The sequence below is a fragment of the Ochotona curzoniae genome, unplaced genomic scaffold (genome assembly GCF_017591425.1).
Source record: "Ochotona curzoniae isolate NIBS_2020 unplaced genomic scaffold, NIBS_Ocur_1.0 contig_1, whole genome shotgun sequence".
Classification (NCBI taxonomy): domain Eukaryota; kingdom Metazoa; phylum Chordata; class Mammalia; order Lagomorpha; family Ochotonidae; genus Ochotona; species Ochotona curzoniae.
This window is the reverse complement of record NW_024464918.1, coordinates 36675957-36699635: the sequence shown is the minus strand read 5'-3', so window position 1 is coordinate 36699635 and position 23679 is coordinate 36675957. Positions and strand designations below refer to the sequence as shown.

Genomic DNA, 23679 nt, shown 5'->3' with positions numbered 1-23679 from the left:
CAAGGCTTTGGGCCATCCTTGACTGCTTTCCTAGGCCACAAGCACAGAACTGGAAGGGAAATGGAGCAGCCAGGATACGAGCTGATTGCAATCCTGGTACTTGCAAGGCAAGAATTTAACTATTGAACCATTACGCTGTGCTGGGCTCCAAAATTTGACAATTTTTAAAAGCTGAAACTCCCTAGGAGAATGATGGAGTTGGTAGTTATCAGCACATGGCTGTGAGTACAGAGGAAAGTGCAGGAAGTTCATGGGTTCAGGCTGGCTCTGAATCCTGAGTATGGTCATGGTGATGAGACTCTGGATGCTGAAATTCATAAAAATGTGCACACACAGAGCCCAGTCTATTTATTTGTTAGTTTTAAAAAGCTACTATACGGGGCCTGGAGGTGTGGCCTAGCGGCTAAAGTCCTCGCTTTGAATGCGCCGGGATCCCATATGGGCGCCGGTTCTAATCCTGGCAGCTCCACTTCCCATCCAGCTCCCTGCTTGTGGCCTGGGAAAGCACTTGAGGACGGCCCAAAGCCTTGGGACCCTGCACCCGTGTGGGAGACCTGGAAGAAGTTCCTGGTTCCCGGCTTCGGATCGGCGCAGTACTGGCTGTTGCACTCACTTGGGGAGTGAATCATCAGACGGAAGATCTTCCTCTCTGTATATCTGACTTTGTAATAAACATAAATCTTTTTTTTTTTTGTTTAAAGATTTATTTTTATTATTTTTTCATTGGAAAGGTGGATATACAGAGAGGAGAGACAGAGAGGAAGATCTTCCGTCCGATGATTCACTCCCCAAGTGAGCGCAATGGGCCGATACTATGCCGATCCGAAGCCAGGAGCCTCTTCCGGGTCTCCCACGCGGGTGCAGGTTCCCAAAGCTTTGGGCCGTCCTCGACTGCTTTCCCAGGCCACAGGCAGGGAGCTGGAAGGGAAGCGGGGCTGCCGGGATTAGAACTGGCGCCCATATGGGATCCCGGGCGTGCAAGGTGAGGACCTTAACCACTTGCGCCACCGCGCTGGGCCCAATAAACATAAATCTTTAAAAAAAAAAAGCTACTATACGGAGAAGTCTTAGGGCCATGGTGCAGGAGCTCAATGGCTAAGCTTTCCCTTGCAAGTGCCGGCGTTCCATGTTGGCACCAGCTCGTGTGCTGGCTGCTCCACGTCCCATCCAGCTCCCTATTTTTTTTTTTTTCACGATTTTTAAAATTGATTTTTATTGCAAAGTTAGATATATAGAGAGAGGAGAGACAGATAGGAAGATCTTCTGTCCGATGATTCCCCAAGTGAGCGCAATGGCTGGATCTGCACTGAGCCGACACCAGGAGCCAGGAGATCTTTCGAGCCTCCCATGCGGGTGCAGGGAGCTGGATGGGAAGCAGGGCCACCGGGATTAGAACCGGCGTCCACATGAGATCCTGGTGCCCAGCTCCCTACTTGTGGCCTGGGAAAGCAGTAGAGGATGGCCCAAAGCCTTGGGAGACTGCATCTGTGTAGGAGACTCAGAGAAGCTCCTGGTTCCTTGGTTTCAGACTGGCACAGTCCTAGCCACTGCAACCATTTGGGAAGTGAGAGATCTCTCTGTCTCTTTCCTCTTTCCCCTTCTCTCTGAGACTATTTTTCAGGAAAAAAAAAAAGCTAGGACTTGAACTGGCAAGCTGATATTCAATCCCAGTGTTATAATACCTGTGCCTATTTATGGCTTTGCAGACTCAACATGGGAAGGCAGCTTTGCAATCCTGGTCTTAGAATATTCTGAATAAGTGGATTTAAAAAAAAACACATTAGAAGCTCAAAAAAATGTCATTTGAATCTTATATGAAAGTGACTCACATATCTGTTTTTATGTTTTTTTTTTTTTCAAGATTTGTTGATTTTTATTGGAAAGTCAGATTTACAGAGAGAAGGAGAGACAGAGGAAAAGATCTTTCATATGCTGGTTCACTCCCCAAGTGGCTGGAGCTGAGCTGATCTGAAGCCAGGAGCGTGGAACTTCTTCCGGGTCCCCCACATGGGTGCAAGGTCCCAAGGCTTTGGGCCATCCTCGCCTGCTTTCTCAGGCCACAAGCAGGGAGCTGGAAGGAAAGTGGAGCAGCTGGGAACCAGTGTCCGCATGCAAGGCGAGTCACTGATCCCAGGCCCAGATATCTGTTATTTTCAGAAGCTGTTGTTCTGCACCCTGTTTGGGTTGTCTGAAGACAGGATCTCCTAATAATCAAGTGATGGCTTGGTGTCCCTGTACTTTGTGAAAGCACAGTGTCTGGCTGGATTAGTTTTAGGGGAAAACAAGGGTTTAAGATGTATTACTGTATCTATTTCAGGGCAAATAAATATGAAGAGCAGAGTTTGTACTGAAATGGTAGTAATTTATTCTTGGATTCTTAAGCCCTTTGATGAATTCCAGATCCTCTGATGCACAGTGACCAGTGCTGTTCCTGCTGGAAACACTCCAAATGACGAGGCTGACCCATGACACTGATTTTGTGTTAAAAACTTTGGAGGAGCTGGTACCTCCTACCATGGTGTAGCGTGTAAACCCACAATCTGTAGTGCCAGCGTCCTATATGGGCACTGGCTCTAACCCCAACTGCTCCACTTCTGATCCAGCTCCTTAACTGGGAAAGCAGCACTGGATGACTCAAGTCCTTGGTCCCTTGCGCCTGTGTTGGAGAACTGGACAAAGCTCTTGGCTTTGGATCAGCGTAGATCCTGACAGTTTTGGAGAGTGAACCAGCAGATGAAGATCTTTCCTTCTCTGTCCCTCTTCCTCTCTGTAGTTCCGTCTTTAAAATAAATCTTAAAAAAATAAACATTAGAGGGCCACTGCTGTGGCATAATAGGCTAAGTTTGTGCCTTAAGCACAACATTCCATATGGGTGCTGGTTTAAGTCCTGGCTGCTCAGTGTGTGATCCAGCTCCATGAATATGGCCTCTGAGGCTGGCCCAAGTCTTTAGGCCCCCCCACTCATGTAGGAGACCCTGAAGAGTCTCCTGTTCCTGGCTTCAGGTTAGCTCAGCCCAGCCCCAGCTGTTGTGCCATTTGAGAAGTGAACCAGTAGATGGTTCACTCTGTCTCTCTTTCTCTCTGTAACACTGAGCTTCAAATAAAAATAAAATAAGTCTTAAATCTCTGAGGAAAAAAAAAAACAACACAAGGGAGGGGCTGGTATGTGGTATAGTGGGCTAAGCCTCTATACTGCAAGAGCAGACAGACTTCCGTAGCAGAGTGGAGGTTCAAGTCTCTGGTGCTCCTGATCCAGCTCCTTGCTAATGTGCTTGGGGAGGTGGTGTGACGGCCCAGGTACTTGGACTCTTGCCACTGATGTGGGAGACTGGTATGGAGTTCCAACCCTGGCTATTGCAGCTTAAGATTTATTTATTTGTTTATTTGTTTGAAAGACAGAGGCGGGGAGATAAATCTTGCATCTGCTGCAATGGCTTGCACTTTGCTGGACTCATTCCAGAGGCTGGGGCCTTTATTCAGGTCTCCCCATCGGATGATAGTGATCCAGATACTTGGGCAGTCTTCCATTGCTTTTTCCAGGTTATTAGCAGAGAGCTGGAGCGGGAGTGGAACAGCAGGGACACGAACCACTGCCCAAAGGGGATGCTGATGTTGTGGTGGTGGCTTCACCTACTGTGCATCAACTCCCAGTTCCCAATAAATAAATCTTTGTTTGTTTATTTACTTACTTAGAAAGTATTGGAGAGAGTCTAGGCAAGCTTGCAAGCTACGTGGTGCCAGGAACATGGTTACTACTTTTTTGAAATTGCAGCATTAAAATTTTTCTTAGATATTTATCAAAGGATAAATGGTTATGCTCATGGTTATAAACTCAGTACAGAAGGAATGACCAGACCTCCTGCGGCCTGCTCATCCTGGCTCCCCAGTGGCAGCCCCTTTAGCCATTTTTGTTCTTTGTGTCACTAACGGTGGTGGTGGAAAAGAAACCACTCAGAATCCAGTGCCCTAGCTGCTACTTCTGCTTCTGAAGGGGTGTTTGGAAGCGAATGCCAAGTTCCCTGCAGCTAGAGCCCTGGGCCAGGTACCCTTGGGTGTTGCCAGCAATGGCCGAAATACCTTTTTCTTTCTTCTGAACCTTCCAGTCCCAAATTGATCCTCACTAGGCGTTCTGTACTGTACTGTGTGTTGTGTGAGATGTGAGTTTTCTGCCTTGCTCAGTACCAGCGATTTCACAGCCTCTTCAGCATCCCTGCCCTCTGCCTGGGCCAGCCCACCTGCTGGGACAAATGAGCATGTGTGCTGTGCTTGTTTGCAGGAATGATGGAACAGAGTTTGGTGGCTCCATTTACCAGAAGGTGAACAAGAAGTTGGAGACTGCAGTCAATCTTGCCTGGACGGCGGGAAACAGCAACACTCGTTTCGGGATAGCAGCCAAGTATCAGATCGACCCTGATGCCTGCTTCTCGGTGGGTCCTGGGAAAAGATGACAGGCTTCTCAAATCCAGAGTTGGTTGTGGAGATGGAAATGTGAACCACGGAATATATTTACTCCAATCTTCTTTCTGTCTAGGCTAAAGTGAACAACTCCAGCCTGATAGGGTTAGGATACACTCAGACCCTAAAGCCAGGTATGTGTTGTGTGCGCAATCACTTATGTGTCTTGAAACATTGTGGTGCTGGCTTGCTGCTTTGTTTTTGCTTCTAAAGTGCCTGTATAATATATTGTAACTGAGGGATAGGTAGAGTTTTATAATTCAGCCTTTAGAAACCAGTGCTGGCCCATTTATAAAATACTTGGAGAGTATGAAAAATAGGAGCTGGAAGAAAGCAAGTGGCCTAGCAACCATCTGTTACATTTTTGCATTTTTGGATGTTTTCTCTCATCCTTTTTTTTTTTTTTTTAATGTATGTCTCCTATAAGACCCAGACATTCTGCAACTTTTTAAATTCTTACTGGAAAGGCAGATTTTCAAAGAGAAAGAGAGACAAAGATCTTCCATCTGCTGGGTCACTCCCTAAATGGCTACCTCGGCCAGAGCTGATCTCATCTGACACTGGGAGCCTTTAGCTTCTTTTGGGTCCCCCGTGTGGTGCCGGATCTCAAGGATTTGAGCCATCCTTTGCTGCTTTGCCAGGCTGTGAGCTGGGAGCTGGATGGGAAGTGGAGCAGCAGGGACATGAACTAGTGCCCACATGGGATGATGGTGGGTGGAAGATTAATTAGCCTGTTGAGCCATCGTACCCCCTCTTTTTAAAAAAGGATTTATTTCATTTATTTATTTGAAATGTAGAGTTATGCAGAGAGAGAGAGAATGGAAACAAAATTTTTTTTATCCATTTGATAAGGTTCATGCCTTCTTGATGCAGTGACCAGAACAGGGCTGGTCTCAGGAGCCAGCAGGTGCCCGCTGGTCTCCCACATGGGTGCAGAGGCCCAAGCAGTTGGGCCATTTTCTGCTGCTTTCCCAGGCACATTAGTAGGATGCTATATGAGAATGGAGCAGTTGGGACTGGAACTGGTGCCTGTGGGATGCAGGTGCTACATACAATGCCGTCACCTGCTGCACCAGCCCCTCTTCCATCCTTTTTCAGTGTGTGTCCAGTGTTTGATTACCTACGTGTAGCAGGCTCTCAGGGACTGGCCTCTAAGGGATCCCAATTTAAGACAAGGCACCAGGGGAAGGCATTGGCAGGACTCCTCTGCACAGCTGGTAACAGCAGCTCATGTTACGTTGAAACTTTGGGAGGTGATACAACCTTTGAACCCTGATATTTGAACTCCAAAATCAAGCTGTTGCAGGAAAAAGCAGTTTGTTTAAGCGTAAGATTACAAGGTATTCCCTGGCATCAAGCTACTCCAGGGGAAGGCAGCTGCTTGCGTGTGTGCTGTGAATATGAATGCTCAGAGTAGGGGCTGGGAGTTGATGATGTGGTGCCAACAGTGGAAGGATAAACTGCAGCAGGGGGACTGCAAAGGAAAGTGTGAGTGCAGAAGTGGATCTGGGCCTGCTTTCTGTAGAATGATTTATAGTCGTTTCATGAGCTCGGTGATGCCTGTTGGTAAGATGGCATTACGTCAGAAGGTTCCAAGGCACGCGTGTGGTTGGGTCCCTGTTGGTGACATCTGCATTTGGGTCTCATCACCTTCTCTTTTCTCCCATTTTGCCCTCTCCCTTCCCCTGCTGTTCCTGCTGCAGGTATCAAGCTGACCCTCTCGGCTCTGCTGGACGGCAAGAATGTCAACGCTGGTGGCCACAAACTTGGTCTAGGACTGGAGTTTCAAGCATAAATGAATACTGTATAAGCGTTTAATTTTAAACTATTTTGCAGCATAGCTACCTTCGAAATCTAGTGTACCTTTTGATGTTGTCTGTCTGGGATGCAAGTATCGCTCAGTATCACGTTAGACCTCCAGGTGAAGGATGACTCAGCTTCCAGGTGTTAACCCTGCAGAGGTGCCAGAGAAACTTGAGTCCAAGGAAAAGTCCACGCAGCTGCAGACTTGAGGGGTGGACCCAGTGAGTCCCCTAGAGATGTCAGGTTTCTTCTCTCTCTCTCTCTCTCTCCTTTTAAATCTAGAAGTGGATGCAAGTGGGAGCTGATCATGTGTAGGCACTTTGTAAATCCATACTGAATAAATGAATGAAATTGTGACTACCTGAGAATCAAACCTTGGTTTCCTAACCTTATTAGCGAGAGACTTGTTGGATGGTGTGTGTACAAACTCCTCTGAAAAGGACTTTTCGAGACAGATCTTCATGACCGTTTCCCACCCTGGTCCATCATCACCTCTTTCACACCAAAAGTAGTTTGCTGGGTGTAGTAGCTCTGTCTTTCGTGCCATTTTGGGGTGGAGTAGGTGGATGTGATGAAGCCAATAGTTCACGACTTAGTTCCTCTCCGTGTTGCTCTGAGTATGAAATCACCTTTCGGTACCTCTGGCTGCACACGGGACAGAGTCGGCATGATTGTAATCCTTCGGTGACTACACCCAGAATCTCAGTTGGATTTCTGTTGTATTCTCACCGCTCTATTTTTTAGCAGTTTCAATGGGTACATTTTAGAGTCTTCCATTTTGTGTGGAATTAGATCCTCCCCTTCAAATGCTGTAATTAACATCACTTAAAATAAAACTTGAATGAAATATTGGAACCTCAGCTTCCTTCTATTGTCCTTATTAAGTAACAAGGCATTTTTTGGACTGGCTATTTGTTCTCACTGTGTGTGTGTTTGTGTGAGTTATGTATTATTCACTTTCTCTTGCTGCATAAAAAGTTATCAAAAATGCTTCAAACAGCACAGCGAGTGTGTGTGCACTGCTCACTCAGGGTCTCACAATGCTCACATCGCTGCTGCAGGCTCATCTGGGTCTCGTCAAGAGGCGCTGGGTGCTCTTCCAGGTTCACATGATTGTTCCGCGGTAGGACAGAGGTCCCTGTGTGCCTGCTGGTTGTCAGCTAGGAGGTGTTTCCAGCACCTTGGGGCCACCAGTGTTCCATGCCACTTAGTCCAAAGCCAGCAACAGAAAAGTGTGCAGGTGTGGAGTCCCTCTTACCATTGGAATCCCCTCGAGAGGGAGCCCTTTCCCTTTTCAGAAGATGAGCTCCCTTCCTCAAAGTTAATGATGGGAAAAACGATTAGTCTCAGGCATATGATCCCATTGGATTCACAGGTTCCTCGTGGTGGGGGTCAGTTGAAATCCTGCCATTTATCCATCAATGATCGATGATACATGGATAAATACAAAGAATCGTAATGAGGACCCAGCATGGTAGCCTAGTGGCTAAAGTCCTCGCCTCGCATGCATCAAGATCCCATAAGGGTGCCTATTTACATCCTGGCTACTCCACTTCCCTTCCGGTTTCCTGCTTGTAGCCTGGGAAAGCAATTGAGGATGGCCCAAAGTCTTGGGACCCTGTACCTGCGTGGGAGACCCTGGGACTTCTGGCTTCAGATTGGCTCAGCTCCGGCAATTGTGGCCACTTGGGGATTGAATCAGTGGATGGAAAATCTTTCTGTAAATCTGAATTATCAATAAAAATAAATAAATCTTAAAAAAATATTAACGAGTTTTATGTTGCTTAGCTTCAGCAGATAATTTTTTTTTTTAAGAATGGGCGCCCCACGGGCCCGGCGCGGTGGCGCAAGTGGTTAAGTCCTCGCCTTGCACGCCCGGGATCCCATATGGGCGCCGGTTCTAATCCCGGCAGTCCCGCTTCCCTTCCAGCTCCCTGCCTGTGGCCTGGGAAAGCAGTCGAGGACAGCCCAAAGCTTTGGGACCCTGCACCCGCGTGGGAGACCCGGAAGAGGCTCCTGGCTTCGGATCGGCATAGTATCGACCCGTTGCGCTCACTTGGGGAGTGAATCATCGGATGGAAGATCTTCCTCTCTGTCTCTCCTCTCTGTATATCCGCCTTTCCAATAAAAAATAATAAAAAAAAATAAATCTTAAAAAAAAAAAAAAAAAAAAAAAAAAAAAAAGAATGGGCGCCCTTATAGGATCCCGGTTCATGCAAGGCGACAACTTTAGCTACAAGGCTACTGCACTGGGCCAGCAAGTTTTTTTCTGGGCCTGGCATGATAGCCTAGTGGCTATGCCTTGTGCCTGGATCCCATGTGGGCATTGGTTTGTGTCCTGGCTGCTCCACTTCCCATCCAGCTCCCTGCTTGTGGCCTGGGAAAGCAGTAGAGGATGGCTCAAATCCTTGGGACCCTGCACCTGCATTGTAGACCTGGAGGAAGGCCCTGACTCCTGGCTTCGGATAAGCTTAACTGTCCGTGTGGCCACTTGGGGAGTGAATCAGTGGACAAAAGGAACGTTTTTGTTTCTCCTCTCTGAATATTGGCCTTTCCAATAAAAATAAATCTTAAAGTTTTCTTTTTATTCATAATATATTTGATGCTTGAAATGATTCAAAATAGATTCCTTTGTAGCATTTTGTGTGATGGATCACCCCAAACTCTGAACCTGAGACTCCGTCATACTGTTCTAATTATTTTTTAGGGGACTTGCAGCTATTCTAAGTGAGTGTAAGGATTTGTCTAGTGGTTTTGGCAGGGGCATCTTATATAAAGGCATCTCTGAGCACAGACAATCTCATGCTAAATGTCTTGGGTTCATAACTAGTTCGAGAGAATTGGGACGCTCCGGTGGGAGTTCCAGTGGACACGGGAGGAGGTCTGAGTGTGTTTATTGCAGAAAAGCCCCATTGTACTCTGAACCAAACTCCAATCAAGCAGAAGCTAGGACTGAGGGCTCATTCATGGACCCCGCTGACGGTGTCTGTGCCCACACAAGTGAAAACCCCTGGAGGGACTTGGGTGTACTTTGTACCTTGGCTCATCTGGAAGGTTCGCAAGAAGGGCTCCATTCATTCCACTGGCTTGTGGATGGGAGAAATGAGTGAAGAAAGGCTTCGTGTTTTTTTTTTTTTTTTCTTTGGCAGAGTTTACGTGTCTCTGGGCTGTTGTAAGGGCCAGATAAATGCTTTGGGGAAACCAGATTCAGGTAGGGAACACAGACCCTTCTGTGTAGAGGGAGGCAGCTCGGCTGTGATTGGGGAAGAGCCCCCCAGGGGCCAAGGCGTGGACACGGTAAGGGTCTCACCTCGCGCAATGTAGAACTGTCAGAAAGGCTCGTTTGCGGAAACGTGGAAGTCAACTCCAGGCCCTACCTCACAACCTCCCTTCCCTCACTCCTTGGCTCCTCCACCATAAAGAGCCCACTTCTCCTTCTCTTTCCCAGAGCCCCACCCCGGGCTGCCTACGTAATCGCGCCGGGACGTAAATCCCTAAAGTCTCAGCGCCTGGCGCGTGTCTGACGTCATGACGTAGCGCCTAGCAACAGCGCAGGCTCCGGGCCGAGTCCGTTATGGTCGCTGCCGCCTCTGGGAGGATGAGGGGCTTCGTGCGGACGAGACTGCTGACCGGACTCAGCTTGCAGGCCCGCGCGAGGCTAATGCAGCCGCTGGTCCTGGTGCTCCTGCTTGCATCCGCCCTGTCCAGTGGTAAAGGGCGGGCCTGGGAAGGCAGGAGAGCCGCGGGGAAAGGGCGTTTCCGAGGGGTGGCGGACGGCGGCGGTGTCCAGTGCGGGCATGGTCTCGGCGAGTCCGAGGAGGGGGCGTGTGGTGTGGCGTGCTGTGCTGTGAGGGGTCCAGAGGAGCAGCAGCTCGGCGGAGAGCCGCGAGGAGCTTCGTGTGTGGATGGGCGGGGAGGGAGGCGTGAGGTGGCCGCGGGGTCCGGAGCGTGTGCAGGAGTGGGGGGCGTGGGGCGCCGGGATTCCCTGGAGGGCCCGGCTTTGGGGGACGGGTGTGGTGTGCGGTGAGGGCCGAGAAAGGGTGGACGACATCTCCCATGGTTGAGATGCCGGGCTCTCGGAGGGCTGAGGAGGAAGAGGAGAGGCATTTGGGCACGAAGGAAGTTGTGAGCCTGACGCCCCCTCTCCCCCTTTCCCTGCGTCGCACCTTCATCGGGACAGCCACCCGGGTAGTGTTTGTGCCTCCTGTGCAGGGTCTGCCCAGGGACACTCAGGGTGGGCAGCTGGACCGGCAGTGAAGGTTTCCCTGGGATTCCTGTCCTTGAAATTCTGCAGGTGCGTCGTTGTTTTGGGTGTTCCAACGTCTGGGGGAAGAAATGACATAGATTTGCGTTTCCAGCTGGGGTGTTTGGGACTGTGCCTTGGGGGATCTGTAGCTCTGTGAACTGATTTCAGAAACAACTGTTTCCCCACAGGAGATGGTTGAGCGGGGGGCTCAATGATTGGGGTGGGGGCTGGGAGGCAAGCGGGGGGAAAGTGGGAATATGAAGGTGTCCTTTGTCTTTCTGATTCCTACTTGTCTGGGGGATCCCTGTCTGTGTGTATGTGTTCCAGAGTGAGGTATGCTCTATTCAGAGTGTTTCCTAGTCGCTGGTAAACAGCAGGGAACACGCGTGTTTTTCCTGGGGGACAGCCCCATGACAATGCTGTGGCATTTGTGCACTGGGGGTGAAATGCCGATAGTTTGTGTCAGCATACCTGGTGGTGGAATGGTTTCCGGGAGTAATCACTTCTGTCTTGAAAAGTTCAAGTCTGGACTGTGTTGCGTTCCACATCTCTAGTAAGGGTAGAAAATGAGACAGTTACTGCATTAGGTTCAATTAAATGTGTTCCATGTAGTTTTATTAAATTTCAGTGTTCTGGAATTGTTCTTGGCAGTCTGAAAGAATTTTGCTTCTCTTTCTTCTTTTTTTAGTCTGTAAGAACTTTTAAAATTTTATTTATTTATTTTAGTGTGATGAAGTCTACAAAAGCAGAGCCTGAATGTTTTGGCCCACTGGGTGGCTGCCTCCTAACCAGGTTTTGTCATGCTGCCTGGCAGCATCCACTCCCCTGTTTGCCAACCCATCGCTTCCGTACACAAGTGACATTTTGACCTCCATGCGGGTGAGAGACCTCTCAGGGCCTCTGCATTCTCCAGGGTGAGAAACGCCAGCGTGTTTCTGTTGGAGAGGGACCAGTGGGAGTCTTGAATTCAGAAAGTTTCATGTTTGGAATATGAACTGTTCATTAATAAAGTGTAGAAATGGAAGCTGTAGAATCTAAAATGGCATATATGGTTTTGGAAATAATATTCATTTTAAAAAGATTTTACTGATTTATTTGAAAGGTAGTTACAGAGAGAGGAGAGAGACAGAGCTTCCAAATTGCTGTAACAGCCAGGACTGTGCCAGACCGAAGCCAGGGCCCAGGAGCTTCTTCCAGGTCTCCCACATGAGTGCAGGATCCAAGCAGCTTAGACCATCTTCTGCTGCTTTCTCAGGCACTTTAGGAAGGAGCTGGACAGGAGGTGGAGCAGCCAAACTTGAACCCACACCCATATGGGATTCTGACACTACAGACAGTGGTTTAACTTGCTGTGCCATAGTCTTGGCCTCTTAAATATTTATCTATTTGTTTGTTTGAAAGGCAGAATCATAGAGCGTGACAAAGATCTGCCATCTGCTGGTTTACTCCCTAGGTGGCTGTCACAGAGCATGGCAGAAACTGGGAAGGATTTTCATTCAGGTCTCCCCCATGAGTGGCAATGACCCAAACACTTGGGCCGTCTTTGGGGCATCTTTCCAGGCCATTAGCAGGGAGCTGGATTGGAGGTGGAGCAGCTGAGACACAAACTATTGCTCATATTTGATGCTGGTGTTCTGGGCGGTGGCTTTACTTGCTATGCTGCAGTGCCAACACCTTCAGTAGTATCTATATGTGAAACCTCACAGTTAATTCTGTAAAGGTGTTGTCATTTTGGTTGTTGGGAGTATTATTCATATCTGGATCAGTTTCTTTGATTTGAAAGAGAGGAAATCTTGGAGCCTGATCTGTTTGTGTCACATATTTCTGATGAATTCTGAGTTTATTTTCATGTGTTATGTTTGTGTCTTACTTCCAAGTTTTTGACTCCTTGAGTAATACCTCTTTTGTGTGTACTTGATGCTGGATGGAGGAGTTGAATTTTAGAAGGGCCTGCGGGGGCTGCAGTTTGGACGGGGATGTGGCTGGGGGTGCAGCGTGGGGTCTGCAGTGAGCAGTTTCAGTGGCCAGTAGTTGCTTTCCGGGAAGTAGACCGTGGGGGATAGCGTGCCTAGGGTGATTAGCAGGAGCTCCTGAGAGTGAGGGAATGGGGGCCTGGACAAGCAGGAGCTTGCAGACTTGTCTGGAGACATGGAGAACCCCGGAGGGCTTACAGTGGCGCAGTGAGGTCATCGACCTTCTGTCCTGGGGAATGTGGATGCTGCTGTCATGTTTCAGCTCCGGTGAAGGTGGCTTGGATCAGGCAGAAGCAGTGGAGGTAAAGCTCTCTAGTTGTGCCTCCATTTTGAGTGTAGAATACAGATTATATGCAGAGTGTCCAGAGAAAAATAAGTTTTTAAAAATAGGGTGTGGAAATTAACTTCTTTAAACTTGGCATTTTGGGATAGTTATAGATTTGCGTGGAGATGTGAAGAATGATGTAGCCCCCTGTGCATCCCTTGCCCAGTTTTCCTCGTCGGCACCTGAGAGGACCACCATGCAATCTATAATGTGAGAGTACTTCCAAACCTTTGTGTAAATGTGTGTTATGAAGCAGCTAGGTGTGGGTTTCAAAATTTGTCTTTGCACAAAGTGAGGTTCTAATTAAGTGTTTCAGAATCTCTTTGAAGCTTCTTCTGGGTCTCCTCCGTGGGTGCAAGGATGCAGGGACTTGGGCCAGCTTCCACTGCTTTCCCAGGCCACAAGCAGGGAGCTGGATGGGAAGCGGAGCAGCCAGGACACGGACTGGAACCCACACGAGATGCTGGCACTTACAGGCAGAGCATTCACCAGTTGGACCAGTCATACGATCCCATAGATCCGGCTTTTTCACTTGGTACAGTTCTGTGAGATGCAGTGTTTTGTGTGTCAGTGGTTCCTCTTTATTGCCAAGTAGGGTTCATGTGTAGAGAGACCACACTTTATTCACCTGTCTGTGGGAGGAAGTCGGTTGTTTTGGCTGTGGTGAGTGAAGCTTCTGTAGATGTCTGCACACAGGTTTCTGCAAGTGTAGCTTTTTGTTCTCTCCGGGTGCGTGCCTAGGGATGCACTTTCTGGCTCTAGCATAGTTACATCTTCAGATTTAAGTTTTTATTTGTTTAGACACTGCCCGTCTGTTTTCTGGAATTGTCTTATTTCACATTCCATCCACAACATGTATGTGATCTAGTGTTTGTGTATGCTTGCCAGATTTGATGTCATCTCCGTATTTTATTGGTGTGTAGTTGTCCCGATTGTGATTTTTGGTTGCATTTTACTGTGGCTAATGACCTTAGTATGTGCTTTTTTGCCACCTGTCTGATTTGTTGTCTTCAGTGAAATGTCATTTCATGTTTTTTTCCATGTTCTCATTAGCTTGCTTGCTTTTACACTTTTGAATTTTGAGAATTCTTTATATATATATTTTAAGAATTTAATCTTTGGGTCCGGCAGCGTGGCCTGGTGGCTAAAGTCCTCACCATGAACACGCTGGGATCCCATGTGGGCGCCTGTTCTAATCCTGGCTGCTCCACTTCCCATCCAGCTCCCTGCTTGTGGCCTGGGAAAGCAGTCGAGGACAGCCCAAAGCCATGGGACCCTGCATTCGTGTGGGCTTTGTTCCCGGCTTCGGATCGGCATAGCATCGGCCGTTGCATTCACTTGGGGAGTGAATCATTGGACGGAAGATATTTGTCTCTGTCTCTCCTCCTCTCTGTATATCTGACTTTGTAATAATAAATAAATAAATCTTTAAAAAAAAGAATTTGATCTTTGTTGGGAATGGAACTCTATACTATTTTCTTACTTATAGCTTGTCTTTTTATCGGCATAGTTAGGTCTTTCAACAAAGCAAAAGTTTAATTTAGAGATGTCTAGCTCATCAGTTTAAAATATTATATCTTAAATTTACAAAGTAGAGTTAGAGGTAAGAGGGATATCTTCCATCTGTTGGTTCACATCAAAATGGCTGTAATGACGGGCTGAGCTAGGCCGAAGCCACGACCCTCAGGGACCCAAGGATGGGGCTGTCCTCTGCTCCTTGAGAGGGACATTAACAGGGAGCTGGATTGGAAGTAGAGCAGCTTGGTATCAAAGCAGTGTACATATGAAGTGCCAGCGTCACAGATGGAAGATAAATATGCTATACCACAATGCCATCGCCATTGTCAGTTTCTCCTACTGTCTGTATTGCTTCTCTGGCCAAGTCTAAGGATTCTTTGCTCAGCCCTAGATTGTTCTTTTTTCTTAGAGTTTTAAATTTATGTATGTAACCCAGTTTTGGTTAACTTTTGTATAACTTAGGTAAGGCTTAGGCTGGAGTTCAGTTCATCTGTTAATATAAGAGTCTTTAGAAATCTCACTGAAAATGTGTATTATGAAACCGTGTGCATACATTTCTAAAATTTTTGTGCCCAAGTAAAGCTACCTTTTAATCACTTTTTCTTTCATGGAACTTTTTGGAGTATGTTTGTATGTGGATTTTTGTTTTTATATATTTTTTAAGATTTTTAAATTTTTATTGGAGAGTCAGATATGCAGAGAGGAGGAGAGACAGAGAGGAAGATCTTCCATCCGAAGATTCACTCCCCAAGTGGCAGCAACGGCTGGAGCTGAACCAATCCAAAGCCAGGAGCCAGGAGCTCTTCCGGGTCTCCCACACAGGTGCAGGGTCCCAATAGCTCAAAGCTTTTGGGACTGCTTTTCCTCGACTCTTTCCCAGGCCACAAGCAGGGAGCTGGATGGGAAGTGGAGCAGCCGGGATTAGAACTGGCGTGCATATGGGATCCTGGGTGTGCAAGGCGAGGACTTTAGCCACTGTGCTATCGCGCTGGGCCTGGATTTTTATTTTTTAATAAAATGAGGTTAGAGTAGACATGATTTTGGAAAAAAGTTTATTTAAATTACTCAGGGAGAGAAAAAAGGAGGCGGGAAGAGATCTTCTGTTAATTGCTTCATTTCCTCCAAATAGCTGCAGCAGCCAGGACAAGGCTAGGCAAAGCCAGGAGCCGGGAGCTTCATCTGGGTCTTTCACATGGGGCAGGAACTTGCTGTGTCATCTGGTGCTTCCCAGATGTGTTAGTAGCAGCTGCACTGCAAGCAGGTGGCGGGACCCAGTGGGGTTGGTGCTCTCATTGAGTTGTGCGTGTCGCAAGTAGTGACTTAACTTGTGTCACAAGACTGTCCCCAAACCAGGCTTGGATTCATGGACTGTGTCTGCTTTTCATGCTATATAACTTTTAATATATTTCTGGTTTCTATTTGCTAATAATTCATTGAGGATTTTAGCATTTGTAAACATATGAGATATTGATGCATAGAATTTCTAGAGAGTCCTTGGTTTAGGTATTAGAGTAATAATTATAATAACTTCTTATAGTGAATTGGAAGGGGTTCCCTTTTTTTGGAAAGATTTATTTATTTTTATAGGAAAGGCAGATCTACAGAGAGGAGGAAAGACAGGAAGATCTTTTGTCTGATGGTTCACTCCCCAAGTAGGATCCCATATGGGCACCGATTCTAATCCTGGCAGCCCCTCTTCCCTTCCAGCTCCCTGCCTGTGGCCTGAGAAAGCAGTCGAGGATGGCCCAATGCCTTGGGACCCTGCACCCGCATGGGAGGGAGACCTGGAGGAAGCTCCTGGATCCTGGCTTTTGATTGGTGCAGCTCCGGCTATTGTGGCTGCTTAGGGAGTGAACCCTTGGACGGACGATCTTCCTCTCTGTCTCTCTTCCTCTCTGTAGATCTGGCTTTCTAATAAAAAAATAAACAAATCTTTAAAAGAAAATGAGAGAAAGAACTGCGGGGGAAGTGTGTCTTTAAGGGAGTGTCGGGTTTCCCTTGGGAAGGTGAACAATGAGGAAGGGGTGTTTGTTGCTGGCTGTTAATGGTAGTTTCTTTAGAGTCATTTCCACCAGCTTTACATTTACATTACATTTTATGCCAAAAGTCAAATGGAGAGAATCATTTTCTTTTAAATGTTTTAAATGGGAACCTGGTGTATGCAAGGTGAGGACTCTAGCCACTAGGCTACTGTGCTGGGCCCATTTTTTAAAAAGATTTATTCTATTTTTATTGTGAAGTCAGATACGCAGAGAGGAGGAGAGACAGAGAGGAAGATCTTCCATCCGAAGATTCACTCCCCAAGTGACTGGGACAGCTGGTACTGCACTGATCTGAATCTAGGAGCCAGGAGCTTCCTCTAGGTCTCCCACATGGGTGCAGGGTCCCAAGGCATTGGGCCGTCCTCGACTGCTTTTCTAGGCCACAGGTAGGGAGCTGTATGGGAAGTGGGGCTGCTGGGGTTAGAACCGGCGCTCATGTAGGATCCCAGTGCTTTCAAGGAGAGGATTTAGCCGCTAGGCCATGCTGCTGGATCCCCCCTTTTTTTTTTGTTAGTTTTCAGGGAAGATTTGTTTATTTGAAAGGCAGGGTTACAGAAAAAGAGGAAGAGACAGAGAGTTCCATCTGCTGGTTCAGTCCTCAAATGACAACAGCGGTGGAACTGGGCTGTCCTGAATCCAGGAGACGGGCAATGTTTCCAGGTCTCCTGTGTGAGTGCAGGGGCCCCAGGACTTGGGCCATGTGCCACTGTTTTCCTACGTGCATTAGTGGGGAACTAGATTGAACGTGGAACAGCCAGGACCTGACTGGTACCTGTTGGGCTGCCAGCGCTGTGGGTGGCAGCTTTACCCAACAGCAGTGGTCTGAGAGCAGTTCCTTTAAAAGTCAAGGTTGGTTAGTTGGTTCAGAATTATTTTAATTTTTATTTTAAATGTCTTTTCCTTTACCTTGGGAGGAAACCCAATGTATCATAGAAATAGAAATTTTTGAACTCCTGAATCACAACTAGGTTGAAGTGGTATGTGTAAGAATTCTTTCCAGAAGTTCTCATTAAGAATTTTCTGCTATGTAAACATCATCACTAATAAAGTAAGATTTCTGGGGCCTAACATGATGGCTCAATTGGCTAGCTCTCCCCCTTCAGGTCTTGGGATCTTGTAGGGGTGCTGATTCATGTCCCAGCTGCTCCACTTCCCATCCAGCTCCCTGGGAAGGCAGTGAAGGACGGCCCAAAGCCTTGGGACCCTGCATGCGCCTGGGAGACCCGGAAGAGGCTGTTGGCTCCTGGCTTGAGATCAGTTCAGCTCCGACTTTTGGACCACTTGGGCAGTGAACCAGTGGATAAGAAGGATCCTTCTCTTTGCCTCTCCTCCCTGTAAATCTGCCTTCCTAATAAATAACCTTCAAAAAAGTTTTTTCTTTTTCTGAGTAATAGACTCAATGAAGAAAAACTCATTGTTTTTCTTCTAGTTTTAAAATTTTAGTAAGCTGAACTACTGAACATGCTTTGGCAGAGTTTTACTAATTTGCAAAATTACTTTCTCTGAAAGACTATTCAGTCCAACTGAAGCCAGCTATTTTTTTTTTTTCCGTATAAGATGTTGACTGGAACCCGCAGACTGCAGTGTCTGTCAGATGAGTAACTGTGTGCACCAGGCTGTGAACGCCCTAGCCTAGGAATTCCTTGAGTTTGACCGGTTTGGAGCCTCCTCTGTGAGGGTATTGATCCCAGGGACGGAGTGTTGCTCGGTTGGCAGCACAGATGTCCTTGATGGGCTTCAACAGCTGCTTCAGTGCCGCCTGGGAGCCTGGTGCAGTTCAGCAGCGCCTCTTCCTCTGTTCTCCTTGGTTTCTAGAACTTCCCGTGGAGGCAGTTTCACCTTTACTAAGCTTTGCTGAGTAAGTGATAGCAAAGGGAAGTGAGAATGTGTGTGTGTGTGTGTGAAAGAGAGAGAGAGAGAGAGAGAGAGAGAGAATATGTCATTTCCCTTCCTTTCCTGGATTGCCTTTCACAGTCCTTAAAGTAGTCTCATTGTCACAGAGCTTCCAAGTTTCGGTTCTGATTCCAAGTTCCAGTTCTGATTCTTGTCCTTTGGTTCTTTTTTTTTAAAGATTTATTTTTTATTGGAAAGGCGGATATACAGAGAGGAAGATCTTCCGTCCGATGATTCACTCCCCAAGTGAGCACAACGGCCGATGCTATGCCGGTCTGAAGCCAGGAGCCTCCATGCGGGTGCAGGGTCCCAAAGCCTTGGGTCGTCCTCAACTGCTTTCCCGGGCCACAGGCAGGGAGCTGGAAGGGAAGCGGGGCTGCCGGGATGGAAGCGGGGCTGCCGGGATAGAACCGGCGCCCATATGGGATCCCGGGCGTGCTAGGCGAGAACCTTAACCACTGCGCCACTGCGCCGGGCCCTGTCCTTTGGTTCTCATGAAAGCTTTTTTTTTTTAAAATTTGGGAAAAGAAGGTTTCCAGTTTAACAATCACCTGGAAGTGCTATCTGTAGCCTTCTTGTAGTTTCCCTTGAATTTGCTGTATTATTTTAAAAGTATTTAGTTCCAAATTCTGTGTCCTTTTTTGAGCTCCTGGAGCTGGGATCAGCCCCCGGCTTGTGTGGTGGGGTGGGGCAGGGCTGATGGCAGTCCGGCGGTGGGCTTGGCGTGGGCTTGGCATGGGCTTGGCCCCTGTGAGCTGCAGCCAGACACCTCCGTTTCATGGGTTTCAGGCTGTGAAACACAGTCCACCTTATGCCGCTGAAGTTGTTCCTGGTAGTGTTGTCTGGTGAATAATTGACTGAGAACACTGTAACTTCCGGTGTAGAGACTTAGTAACGAGTTATCTGGAGAGATGTACAGAATTTTGGCAGAGGGAAAAGTGTTTGGTGAAAGTTTAGGTAAATGGGCTTTCAGCTGGGATTTCAGTGTATTTTGTGTCGATTTATTTCAGTTGTGTCACAGAACCACCCTGATCTCAGCTCAGATACTTCTCAGAATTTGCCTGCTTCCCCTGGGAACCAAAGCCACTCCGTGTCCCCCTTGAATACCACCATGCTGCCGCCCATGCCAAGTACCAAGAGTAGAGGGGCCTCTGCCACCCCCCAGGCCTCCCACACCACTTCCCCGCCCCAGGAGGAGCCTGAGAACCACGAAGATCCCAGCATGGAGGAGGAGGATCTGCTCACGCTCAACAGTTCTCCGCCCACTGCCAGGGACTCTCCAGATGCTGGCGAGTACGGAGAGCCGGACTATGACTGGACCGCCAGCCCCCGGGAGGCCGAGGCCGAGCCTGAGCCCGAGGAGAACTTAGAAGAGAACAGGGGCTACGTGGAAATTGAACACTCAGTGAAATCTTTTAAGACCCCATCCTCAAATATGGGAGAAGAAGATAGCCATTTCTTTTTCCATCTTATTATTTTTGCTTTTTGCGTCGCTGTTGTTTATGTTACATATCACAACAAGAGAAAGGTAAGTTTGGGGTCTTTTAGTCCCTCCACTCGCCCTTTAATTATCTCAGTCATTTTTTAAAATCATAGATGTTTATAGAGCTGGCCTTGTGGTGTAGTGGGTAAAACTGCTGCCTGCAATACCAGCATCCCATATGGGTGCCAGTTTGAGTCCTGGCTGCTCCACATTTGACCCAGCTAGTATGTGTGGGCAGTCAGCAGAAGATGGCCTACGTGCTTGGGCCCCTGTACCCACATGAGAGACCCTGGCTTCCTCATGCCCAGCCCTGGCTGTTGCTGCCATCTGGGGAGTGATCCCTGAGAGCCATAACTTAGTCTAGGTCTTGACATGAACCTTCACTTGCTGCTTCCCAGCTGTGCACCCCAGGAAGGTGGGGTTGGGGGTGGGTGCAGGCGCTCCAATAGAATGTGCAGGCATAGCTCCTAGGCAGAGGCATACCCTCAGTCATGCTTTTGTTCGGGATTTTTCCATTTTTATCCAGAGAGAAGGAGAGGCAGAAAGATCTTCTATCCGCTGGTTCACTCCCCAAGTGATCTGAAGCCAGGAACCAGGAGCTTCTTCTGGGTCTCTCATGCAGGTGCAGGGTCCCAAGGCTTTGGGCCATCCTTGACTGCTTTCCCAGGCCACAAGCAGGGAGCTGGATGGGAAATGGAGCAGCTGGGACAAGAACCAGTGCTTGCCTAGGGCAGGTTAGCTAGTAGAGCCATCATGCTGGGCCCTATATACACATCTAAAAAATAATCAAATTATTAATCTTTAAATGAATTTTATCCCATAGAATTTTGAATTATGCTTTTTGCCTAACAAATCATGGGCAATTTCTATATCATTAATCTTGTTACTATTAATATTATTAATATTCTTTAAGTACATGATTAGATAACTGTATGGTTGATTCAACAGTTTTCCTGTAGGCCTTTGCAATGGTTTCTGAGTTTGGGTTTGGAAGTGGTTTTGTGAGGAACATTTCCATGCTGGAGTTGGTTTGTGGGATTCTGTGTGACAGAGCAGCCATCAGTGTGTCACTGAGTGTGACTGGAGTGCCTAGGCCCAGACCTTTCACTCTGATTAAAGCAGACAGCATCATTTGTATTGGTAAGTTTTCTTTTTATTGGAAAGGCAGATTTACAGAGAGAGGAGAGTCAGAGACACATTTTTTTTTTTAGAGATTTGTTTTTATTGGAAAGGTGGATATACAGAGAAGAGGAGAGACAGAGAGGAACATCTTCTGTCCGATGATTCATTCCCCAAGTGACCGCAATGGCTGGAGCATTGCCAATCCGAAGTCAGGAGCCAGGAGCTCTTCTGGGTCTCCCATGCAGGTGCAGGGTCCCAAAGCTTTGGGCTGTTCTTGACTGCTTTCCCAAGCCACAAGCAGGGAGCTAGATGGGAAACGGGGCCTCCGGGATTAGAACCGGCGCCCATATGGGATCCCGGCGCATGCAAGGCGAGGACTTTAGCCATTGTGCTATCATGCTGGCCCCAGAGACACATCTTCCATCCACTGGCTCACTCCCCAAGTGGCCACAGTGGCTGAAGATGAGCCTAAGCTAGAATCTAGGAGCTTCTTCTGGGTCTCCTCTGTGGGTGCTGGAGTTTGAGGTCTTGGGCCATCCTTTTTGCCTTTCCAGGCCATAAACAGAGAGCTATATGAGAAGTAGAGCAGCTGAGACTTGAACCAGTGCGCAGATGGAAGGCCAGTGCCAGAGTTGGAGGATTAGCTTGCTGTACCACTGTCCCGGCCCCATCACAATTTATTTTTAATACTTAGTGGTCAAGTAATCTCAGTTCTTGACTGTATTGTAATGTGCTTTGGAATTCCCAACTAGCTGTCTCCCTTCCTATTTGGGGCCTTGATTTTCTTACCTGAAAAATGGCAAAACTGGGCCACATCATTTCCTTCTTTGAGAATCAGTGTGTGTAATAATTGAGAATGGCAAACAGTTGTGGGTACTGGTCTGTCACAGGCTTTGGTAGTGTCAGTCGCAGGGTTGTGAATGTGAGACTTGGTCTCAGTTTTAACACCCAAGGGACTTATTATGCAAGTAGGTTCCTGGGTTCTGTCTCATGCTGCTAAGAAACTCAGTCTCTGAAGAGAGCGCCCAGGACCCTGAGCTGTTAGTAAGTACCCTGCACCCTGACGTGTGGCAAGCACTATCTCGCCTTGTGCACAGGGTGGGAAGTAAACCAACCCTTTGATTTTTGTTTGTGGGAACCTTAGAAAAAGCAGCTTTGATCGTCATACAAGTTTTTACCGTAACGTCTGTTTCCTCTTGTGTGTATCTAAGGAGTCTTGTTTTCTTGCAGATTTCCCTTCTGGTTCAGAGCAGGAGATGGCGTGATGGCCTCTGTTCTAAAACAGTGGGGTACCATCGTCTGGACCAGAACGTGAATGAGGCCATGCCATCGCTCAAGATCACCAACGATTACATTTATTAAAGTGCTGTGATTTGTTTGCTTATTATGTAATTTTACTTGCTCAACTTTTTTTTATATGATATTGTGCAGATGTTTGCCGTAGGAATTGGTACTTGCTGAGAAGTGGATCTGTTTTTGCCTTGGTGCTTTGAAAATTAAATGTCACAAATGAGGGGTACATTATGTTTTCCTCGCCTGAGCTGAGTTCAATCAGGTGTTCAAAATGTGAGTTGAGCATTCCCTTATATTTATGGTGTTTTGTTGTTTTAGATTTATTGTACTTTTTCTAGAAGCAATGCTACTTTCACAAGATCCTGAATTTTTAATCAAAGTCTAACAGACCTGGTACTGCTAACACAAGCTCACTCTCTCCATCTACATACTAATTTTTAAATGCACATTTCTTTATGATTCCAAACTAATGGGTTTAGGATATCTGTGATAATGTGTTTAGAAATCCTGGCAGTGATGATTCTGCAATTTGCAGTGTAGATAGAGTTTTACTTAGATACCAGTTTTTGGTTTGAATTGCTGAATTAAAGTTAGAGACAGAAGCTGCGGTACCATGCAGTGCAGGCATGGTGACCGTGTGGGTTCCTCGTTGGTTGCAGGCAGTGGGCGGAGACTGCTGTAGCTATCAGATGTGTTCACTGTGTGGCTGTACAGGAACTGGAGTGAACCCTAGGGGCTGCTGTCACGCAAATACTGTGGCATTCAGGTCTTTGAAATTAAAGTTATACTTGAATAAAGTTGTTTGTATACATAAAGGATAAATATGTATAATGACCTTCCCCCAATTCTTGCTTTATTTTTCTTTTCAACAGCAGCTGGGAATTATTTACTATGTGTTAGCCTTTTTATGAAAAAAAGAAGTTGATCTATATGTAAATATCTGATTTGAACCACACCTGACTCACAGGTGTCTTTCCAGAAAATGTAGTCCCGGTGTCCATTCAACAGGGCCCAGTGAGCTGGTGGACATGCGCTTCACATGCTGGTGAGAGCAGCAGGGTGTCCACCCTTTGTTAGGTGGAGCGGAAGCACAATGGAAATACCCCTGAACTGTTTTATTGCAGTCATTTTTTCATATCTGAAATTGTATTATTTAATATTTTGAATAAGATTTAAAAAAATAAATGGCAAAGGTATAAACCCATGACCTTGTTAGAGTGTCTCACTTCAGGGATGGTGTCAGGTGGTAACGGAGTGCCGACCTGGGAGGAGCCACTTGTACGACCACCACTGTTGTTCCCGGAAGGGGCCAGCGGGTGGTGAGAACGGGCAGTGTTAGCAGGCTCTCTGTGGCCTGAGCACCTGCCGTCAGGGATACAGGCTTCTCCGCCCCGAAGGTCCTCTTCCTCCATGAACCTGGGTGGCTTGGTCCTTCCTAGTGCTGCGTTCTTTCCTGTCCAGATTCCAGCAGCCTCTGATGAGTGAGGCTTTGGCTCTTGCATTGATTAATAATGCTGTTGGGGTCT

The 23679-nt window shown here is 47.3% G+C and overlaps 2 protein-coding genes across 4 annotated transcripts in view; both read left to right on the top strand.

The window, feature by feature from the left end:
* VDAC1 (voltage dependent anion channel 1) overlaps positions 1-7113 on the top strand; it is an 88521-nt gene extending 81408 nt beyond the window's left edge. For all 3 annotated transcript variants that reach the window (XM_040971747.1, XM_040971738.1, XM_040971728.1), the window contains 3 exons: positions 4277-4427; positions 4532-4589; positions 6159-7113. In XM_040971747.1, the coding sequence (XP_040827681.1) occupies positions 4277-4427; positions 4532-4589; positions 6159-6250 (301 nt within the window). In that variant the 3' untranslated portion in view covers positions 6251-7113. The remainder of the gene's footprint in view (positions 1-4276; positions 4428-4531; positions 4590-6158) is intronic.
* A 2683-nt stretch (positions 7114-9796) lies between these two features.
* CUNH5orf15 (chromosome unknown C5orf15 homolog) lies at positions 9797-23357 on the top strand. The gene is made up of 3 exons (XM_040971646.1): positions 9797-9968; positions 19266-19783; positions 22091-23357. Exons 1-3 carry the CDS (start codon positions 9833-9835, stop codon positions 22220-22222), a joined length of 786 nt encoding a protein of 261 aa, XP_040827580.1. The 5' UTR covers positions 9797-9832; the 3' UTR covers positions 22223-23357.
* The last annotated feature ends 322 nt before the right edge of the window (positions 23358-23679 follow it).